This window comes from Triticum dicoccoides, chromosome 4A, assembly GCF_002162155.2.
Source record: "Triticum dicoccoides isolate Atlit2015 ecotype Zavitan chromosome 4A, WEW_v2.0, whole genome shotgun sequence".
Taxonomy (NCBI): Eukaryota; Viridiplantae; Streptophyta; class Magnoliopsida; order Poales; family Poaceae; genus Triticum; species Triticum dicoccoides.
Window position 1 is genome coordinate 59,900,640 of NC_041386.1, and position 8,519 is coordinate 59,909,158.

The 8,519-nt window shown below is 39.8% G+C and overlaps 1 protein-coding gene across 1 annotated transcript; it reads right to left on the minus strand.

Annotated features, from left to right (window-relative positions):
- Nucleotides 1-298: 298 nt before the first annotated feature.
- LOC119284969 lies at nt 299-8,503 on the minus strand. Its single transcript, XM_037564155.1, has 11 exons — nt 8,086-8,503; nt 6,550-6,807; nt 6,218-6,460; nt 5,947-6,096; nt 4,059-5,518; nt 2,947-3,020; nt 2,677-2,758; nt 2,476-2,601; nt 2,230-2,336; nt 1,140-1,294; nt 299-747 (listed from the first exon to the last, which is right to left on the minus strand). The coding sequence occupies exons 2-11, from the start codon at nt 6,772-6,774 to the stop codon at nt 508-510; spliced, it is 2,862 nt and encodes a 953-aa protein (XP_037420052.1). The 5' UTR covers nt 6,775-6,807; nt 8,086-8,503; the 3' UTR covers nt 299-507.
- Between the last annotated feature and the right edge of the window lie 16 nt (nt 8,504-8,519).

Here is an 8,519-nt window from a genome sequence, read left to right on the forward strand (position 1 = left end):
AACCAATTTTTTATTGAGCCAACTAAACCACCAACATCTCCCAAATATATTATCTTTAGCCAAATAAGTTTTTAAAACTAAGGTGCATATATGATTTAATAAAAAAATAAACATTGCATTTGAGCCAAAAAATTGAATGAGAAACTAAAACTGCAATGCTTTTAGCTGATCTGGCGGCACGACAGCGTAAATCCAGCCGCACATGCAGTCGACTAAAAGGGCAACAACCGCTCGATTCCATGGTCGTGCGAAATTGGCTGCACTTGTCTTCTGTGGAGCAGTTTCGCGGAACAAATTGTTTGAAACAGCTGCCAAAATTGCATTTACACTCATTCACTCAGTTTACCTCTGTTCTGTACAGCTTTAATGCGAGGAATTTTTTGATAAATCAAAAGAATAAAGGAAGCACAACCTAGAGAGCTAATGGACAAACTGTACAGATTAACAGCTAAATACAACCCCCAAACAAATGAATGAAATCACTACATGACTACAAGAACTAACACATCAGGATATACACTTTACAGGTAACGGCGAAGAAACTGCTCCAGAGTAAAGAGCCTTAAGTACAGAAATGAACTTCAAAAGAGTTTCTTCAGAAAACCACCTCAGTTTCCATGTATGTACTGTGTAATTTTCATCTGCTTGCTTGTTCTGCGAATTTCCAGTGCTGCTGTTAAATCTTCCTTCGTTTATGTGTTTGTGCAAGATTAATGTCAAGCATTCCTTGTCGTGCTGATCCACAACCTAAGTATAGGAAATGCAGTAGGAAAATTTAGAAATTGTCAACAAAACGATATCAACTCTTTTAGTATGATGAAGCAATATATTTAGCTCGTTTTAAATCACAGCTCAGTAAAATAAGAGGGGATTGCCCTTTAGAAATATCGAGTATAAGAACAATAAGATGATAAGTACTCTGTACAATAAAAATACAAGTTTAGAGACAAGGATCAGACCTGTGTGCGAGAATACACAGAGCCACACTTATGCATATTCCACAATTGACAAGAATATAACAAATATCCCCTTATGGGCAAGGGAACTATCTCAGAGCGAACTATTTTATGAAAAGAACATTGTTGCAATGCAAAGTAACCTAGATAAATTGGAAATCTTAGAGGTCAAACACAACTTACCACTTCCTTAATACTGTTGATAGAACAGCATTCATCGAGAGAGAAATATGGAGGGTGTGAATCATCAGGAAAGCAACCAAACTGATGTAGGTTCTCAATGCACACACATATTGATCCTTCAGTAACAACAAGGGATCGAATAACCAGGGATTCCTCTGCAAAACAGAAATGGACATTAATTCAGCAATTTCTAAGTAAAAGAACTACCATATGCCATGTCATGCCAGATGTGGCATCGTCAATATTTGGTGATGATGCATGTCACTATCAGATCGTTTACAGGATTTAACAAAATGGACCCAATTAAAGCCAGAAGGAATTTATGCACCTGGGTGCTGAAATTGAAAAAATGGGTAAACATCTAAATATTCATGTAAAGAATTGGGGATGAAAAATGGAAATTGCCTTGCAAACATCTAACCATGAAGAATTAAACAAGGTACCCTTAGGTTTCTTAAAGATCAAATTACATGACCACCCAGCAGACATACTATGTAGTTATCTACCTTGCAAACTAACATAACATATGCATATGCCAAAGTCCAAGTAATCATCATGACGACTTCAGCTCAATGGCAGCATGTTGTGTCATGATGGGCTTGAGTCTTTGATCAATTAATCCCCAGCTCTCTCACCATAGGACTGAGTGCACTGTACTCGAACTAGAGATGATGCTACAGAACAAAGTTTAACACTTCGATGTTGAATCATTGATACTGAGCAAGAAATTGTGTGCATTCTGGACAAAATATCATAATGATTGCCCAGGATAAAGCTTGTGGGCTCATTGCTCTAGTTATCATATGTCCAAACGAGATTTTGGACAGTAAGCATAAAAAATATTCATTTAGAAACAAAATGGCTTAAATAGTGTTACTCAACTTACCATAATACAGATGATAAAAAGCAACATGTTTTCTTTCGCAAGGATAAGATGTGTATCAATCCTACTCTACTTTGTCAGGCTTTAAGGGAGAAAGCCAAGACTCAGCCAAGTAAGTAACATCATAAGAACTCAAAAGGTGAAGAAAGTTTTAGTCTAGATCCCATAGACAAATAGGGGTTATTTTCACCACTCAAAGAACAGTACCTTCAGCATCATTCTTCCAAAACATCAACATGGAGTAGAGAAATATCCCCATCTTCAAACTTGCACATATACATTTCTCGAGCAATTTAACTTGGATCTTCTCCCAACTGTGATTTAAATTATAGGAGAGAGTGTAATCAGAAAATGAAATAGAAGGCACAATAAACACACACAAAATCCTTTCTTTGTTTATCTAAAAGAGAAGGCCTTTGCTCACGGAGAAAACATAAAGCTAAATAGACAAACCTTTGCAAAGATACCCCGCTGGTTAACTGTGGAAAGCTGAACAGATTCAAGAGCCAAAGTACATCTTGCGCTTCCTTGGAAGTACGTGTCAAGAATAGATGAGCTGTATGATCTGCCATGTGTACCCTGCGATACGACAAAACAAAAGTAAGCCTCAGATAAGCCAAAAAAAAAACACTTATGATTGATATGCTAATAGACCTTAGTGCTTGTAGACCCAGCCCAGTCAAAACTTTTTCCAGATCTTCAAGCCTATAGCACCCCAAAACTCTTGGCATAATTTCTGTAAATTAATCAGTGTGTAAGAACTATTAATACAGTTTTAGAATAGAAACATGAGAAAATAAATTTCCGTACAACAATAAAAATGTAAAATTCCAGTTGCGATAGTCTTATAACTGTCTAACAGAGACAAAAGAGAACCAAGAGAAAGGCTTTGGAAGAAAAGAAAACAATGTGTAGAAAACTAACCTTGTTCATCTTGCTCCATATCAACTAGCAGAACATACAATTTATTCTGAGAACTTCTCAACAAGGCTACTTCTCTACAATAAGTAACAATACACTAGTCAGGTACAGTACCTAAAAAAATATCGCATGCAGACAGGCTTTCAGAACTGCTGTTAAGTTCAACAGAAGTTAAGAGAGCATTTACTGGGAATGGTTGAGGATTAAATGCTATACAAGAAGGTACTTAGAATTAAAAAATCCAACAAAATGTCCTGTTCAAAGGGCTCTTATTGATAACTACTTATTGTGCATTTAAGTACTTTGAAGTCTGAATCATGAGATATATTACTGGACATTTACGCATTTTATGTTCTATGCAAATGCCATCAACATTGGTGAAGACGGTGGTGGAGCCAAGGATTCAGGTCCCCATATCTTGGATTCAATTTCATTAGAAGTTTGGCCTAAAAAAGTTGGTTTGTAGACCCCCATACTGCACAAGGCCTCGACAGTCTCTCATCATTCGCCTACGGGTACAAATCATGGACTCCTGCATACCGTCTCTAACATGTCAAATTGTTACTTGATTAAAGTAACGAAAATTAAGTAGACCCAACACATACAGCCCTGTCATGTGTTGCATGACCATGGTGTTTTCATATACTTTGAATACATTCATCATCAATTAGAAAAATCTTGAGCTTCAATTTTCTCTAAGAAAGCACATGAATAAAAAATGTAATAGATATAGTTATGATTTTGAATATAATTGCATTCGCTACTCCAAAGCACTAATGGTCAGCAATTACCTGACTAACAGGTTAAGGCAGTTCTATTCTGCTAACTTTAACCGTCAGTGCATGTTTTGTTGTGCTGCATGGTGTTTAGTTTGAAAAACAAACTATAAAAGCAGAGGCAAATAAGTAACCATATTAGTCTGATATGCTGCAGCTAGTCCTTAATTTGCGAACTTACAGAAAAAGAAGTAATACGTACTTGTACTGATAATCTTTGGTTCTACAAAATGTACTTCGATAGTCAGCGACTCGTTCATTCAGATTCAATAGCTGTTCATCATCAATTTCTAGTCTCTACTCTCTACACATGTCAAATATAGGTAAAACAACTCTAACCTTTGAATTAAATCGCTTCCATCTTGAAATATGTATCCACAACGAGCTCCTTGTTCACATATTTCGGACTCTTCAACATTAGCAACTTCCAAATTGAAGAAATCCTCTATAAGCTTGTACTTATCCCTATCAGTGTTGCAAGTAACTGAATTGGCATCAATCGACAAGTTATTCTTGTGCAAGATACTTGAATAGTGTTTTTTTGAGCTTTGATCCTTGCAAATAGTACTTCCGCTTAGGTCGTAGTTCAGATGACCATTTGCACCCACTGAAACCCCCTCATCCAACTTATCTTCATTAGCCTCTGGAAATTCTAGTTTAGTGCCATTACGGTTCTTAAAAATAGGAAATATCTTCCTCTTAACCTTTTGCTTGCCATTTTGTCTAATCAGATGGCCACCTGAATCTTGATCTAGATGTCCATTCCTCTGGTTACTTTCATCTGGCTCCTTAATACCAAACTCTATGGCATCTGTAAAAGTTGGGTCATCTTCTGCCGAACAGTCAGACAATTTTTCCTCTTGTGAGAAAAACTCCATCCCATCCATTTCCTCATGATCAATATCTGCATAAGGAAATGAAGCAATCTGACCATTCAGGGCTAGTTCCCTTTTTGTCTGAATTGCTACGCAATCATCTTCTGAATTGCACGAACATAAATCACCTGAAGAGTCATCACTGCAGCTGCTACCACTACCAAGAGAACCAACACATTGGAAATCTCCTGAACTCTGCAAAAACTCTTCCTCCAGAAAAAGTCTTCGACGTAGGATGTCTTCCTTGTATTGTGGGGGTGACTGTGGACTAGGGTATGCAAAGGATGGACTTGGTTCTATCAACTTGCTTGTTGTGTTAGAGGGTGTTCCGTTCGTATGCAAAAAAATTGCACCACCTTCCACATCAGAAAAAGAATCTGGATGTGAAGTGCCCACAAATTCTAGTGGAGGAAGCTGTACGGCAGAATTCAAGTGTACCCTTACATGAGTTTGGTCAGCATTCACTTCGTTCAAGGATCCTGCAGTGAAGCCATTAGCGCCATTGCATGCATCATCTGTGGAAGACAATTTAGACTCCAAAAGGTTTGAGCTGCTTCCACCTTCTGATGTCTTTGCCAGGTCTGTGACGCTCTTGGAGCTCTCTATGTTCAATTTTTCTCTTCTGTTTTGTTTGTTCTGACTTCCATTTCTGTTAGTGAAATCAACATAAAGGCTGTCACCATCTGTGCTCTCTGTATTTTCATCCATCCACTCCTTAAATTCACGCAGCCAGTCAGTCGATCTTTCTTTCTTCATCAACTCTGCTGTGCTTATCAAAGAAGTAATTTTTACGTCATTATCAGCAACGGCAACTTCATCCTTCTTAGAACTAGCACTATCACGGGGGCTGGACTGCTGGTCCACACCTTCATCACAAGGACTTCTCTCTTCCTCCAGAATACAGGCAAGTCGGGAAATCTTTTTCTAATATAAGTGGAAAGCAGAATGTCATTAAAATAGTCATACACGGTCACATTCAGCCGCGTTCAGGATACAACTGCAGGATGCCAAACTTCTGTAAAATTATTTCAGTTTTGCTAAGATATATTGATGGTTTTATAGTGCATTTATAGAAACTAAGATGTCATATATGGGAGCACCTAGGCTGAACCAAGCAAAAAAAGGAATCCTGACAACATACAGAAATAATGCTCCTGCATCACACATGAAAATAATGTATATCCAAGGGGGGAAATGAAGCCTAATACCAATTCACTAAGCAGATGCATTGACTTACCTATCCTCCAGGGAATAATAAAATCAAAAGTGTTAACTGAGGAAGCTTATAATTGGTGTGACATGCTGATATATAATAGATCAGACTATTAGCAGTCGGTAAAAGAGATGCATACCATCATGGAATTTGAAGTGTATTCATCCTCATGATCATCTTTTGCAGGGAAATAAAATCCATAGCCAGCAGGTTGTTTTTGTCTGCTTCCAAACAATACTTGCTTTTCCCAGTATTCTTGTGTGTTCATGCCTTTATCATCTAACTTTAACTGAGGCAGAAAAATCATGGAACAGAATATTCATGTTACTCCAATACTGTGGAAGAGACTTATAATAAACAAGACTATGGACAACCAAAATAGTTTAACATGCTTGAGCTAAAGCACTTACATTTTCTGAATTATGGAAAAAACTAAAAACACGTGCTCGATACCAACGAGCACAGCAGATTGGATTGCCTTCCAACCATACGTTCTGTAGCAAAGAAAAGCTGCCAAGAATTTCCAACTCTGAGAAATTTGATATGATGTTGTAAGAAAGATCAAGGCCCACAAGCGACGTGAGATTTTCAATCCCATGTATAGTAGTTAAAGCATTGTTTCTAAGTACTAGTTTACCAATCCGACTGAAAACCTGCACAAAGGTAACATGTAATCAGACAACAAAAGTAATGTCAAGAAGCTTGTTTACTATTTTAAACTGAACTGTGAAGGAAGTTAAACCTCACTCAAGGATGATATAGAGCGCAAATGATTAAATCCAAGGTCCAGATTTCGCAACTTTGTACATTTCCGCAGATTATCCACCTTTGCAAATCGGTTCCGACTAAGATCAAGGGTTTCAACCGCAGGTAACAATTGCAATGACTCGTCCATGAGTACAAGATCATTAGAAGCACAAGAGACATACGAAAGCCGAATCCATACAGGAGAGTCCTTGATATCCATCACTCTACTCACAAATATATGCCTAAGAGCATCCTGCGGTAGCACAAAAATTAACTGTTATGAATCTGGTAACATCGCAATATTTCGTACAAGTGCTTGGAAAGGAAGCATAAATTTCAATAACTGCTCAATGAATACAAAGACATATGCATCACTTTTTGCTGCTAGCTGAGCTTTTGGTTGCATGCCATGATACGAATAGAGAGAAGATGTAGCACACCCGATCAACCTGCGGCCATCACATCAGGAACCAATACCGAAGTTCTCAAGCTACAACCCTCAATAATAATTCTGCCGTCCATCGGCCAACAAAGAACATTATTTAAAACAGAATAACAGATGCCGGATGACATGTCATGATTGGCAATGCAAGCACATGGGAGTAAGGTAAATCTGGTGTACTTATAATTAAGTAGTCCATGGGCCAACAAAAGAACTATGTTTAAAATAGAATAGCAGGTGCCACATTAAATCTTTATTAGTTCCAGATATCACTATTAATCCACCAAACATCTAAGGTTCTAGCTCAGAGGGAGCGATAATGTCCATAAGAGTTTCCGTCAGAATTTGGAAAACAAAGTACATGAGGTGCATAAAGCAACATTTCCAGCTGCATACAAGTACAGACATGACAATCTATCAGGAATCCACATGGCTGGGCATCTTTTTAATCTCACGGAATGACTAATTATATCAGGGGATAAATGCAGCATGTGCGAAAGACATAACCATTAGATAGCACTATGGTGATGTTGATCATGTGCTACAACAATTGCGTTACAGCAACATTGCAAGATGCCACAGTTGGTCTACTTCAGACAAGATAAATGGCGCAGACTAAATTGGTAAATTTGCATCGAAGTTGCAAGAGCAATACTCAGTGAAATCTAAATATAACCAACAAGATTCCATTAAACCCCACTAAAAAGACTGTAAACATCAGTAAACACAGAAGTTTCACACTAGAAAGGCATCTTAACACTACGAGAACAGCATACCACCAAAAATATTGTCAGGAACCTAATGAGTAAATAGAACATAATTAATGCATGCAGCGGACCAGATTGGATCCTAGGAACATAGTATTAACTATGGACCATACCAAACTACTGCAGCAAGTGGGCTGAAACTAAACCCCCCTTTGCTGGCTGTAGATGAACCAAACAGCGAACAATAATCATGATTCACAGCTCAGCTTAGCTCATAGACTCATAGTTTAGTAGGGGGTCATAATTAGCTGAATTGTCACCAGCGACAAATTACGTTAGCTGTATATGGCCAGAATTACGGGGAAACATGACAGAATCGCACCGTGGAGTTGTGGCAGACGAGCCTCTCGAGCGTGTGGCGGAGGTCGAGCAGTCCCCTGGCGGCGGAGGTGGAGAGGTCGCAGCCCCGCAGCTCGAGCACGCGGAGGCGCGCGAACGGCAGGAGCGAGAGCGGCGCCGGGTCGCGCCCCGGCCCCGCGGCGACGACCTTGAGCGAGGTGAGGAGGCGGAGGATCCGGCGGAGCTGCTCGAGCGCGCGGTGGTCCCCGAGGTCGGCGACGTAGGCGCGGAGGTAGTCGACAGGCGCCCCCGCGCCGACGGCCTCCAGCTCGCGCAGCGCCTCGAGGCGGGAGGCGACGTAGTGGAGGCCGACGGGGTGGAGGCGCAGGGTGAAGGAGCCGTCGAGCAGCTCGCCCGCGTGGCTGGCCACGAAGCGGACGAGCAGGTCGAGGTAGCGGTCGCCGGTGACCGGCGGCG

What these genes read in the sequence shown, in the direction of transcription:
- LOC119284969 (XM_037564155.1), bottom strand. Translation starts at nt 6,774, where the DNA reads ATGGATATCAAGGACTCTCCTGTATGGATTCGGCTTTCGTATGTCTCT. An exon ending in CTATATCATCCTTGAGTGAG is followed by an intron (nt 6,461 to 6,549) that starts GTTTAACTTCCT and finishes ACCTTTGTGCAG; the next exon opens with GTTTTCAGTCGGATTGGTAA. An exon ending in TATGGAGCAAGATGAACAAG is followed by an intron (nt 2,759 to 2,946) that starts GTTAGTTTTCTA and finishes ATTAATTTACAG; the next exon opens with AAATTATGCCAAGAGTTTTG.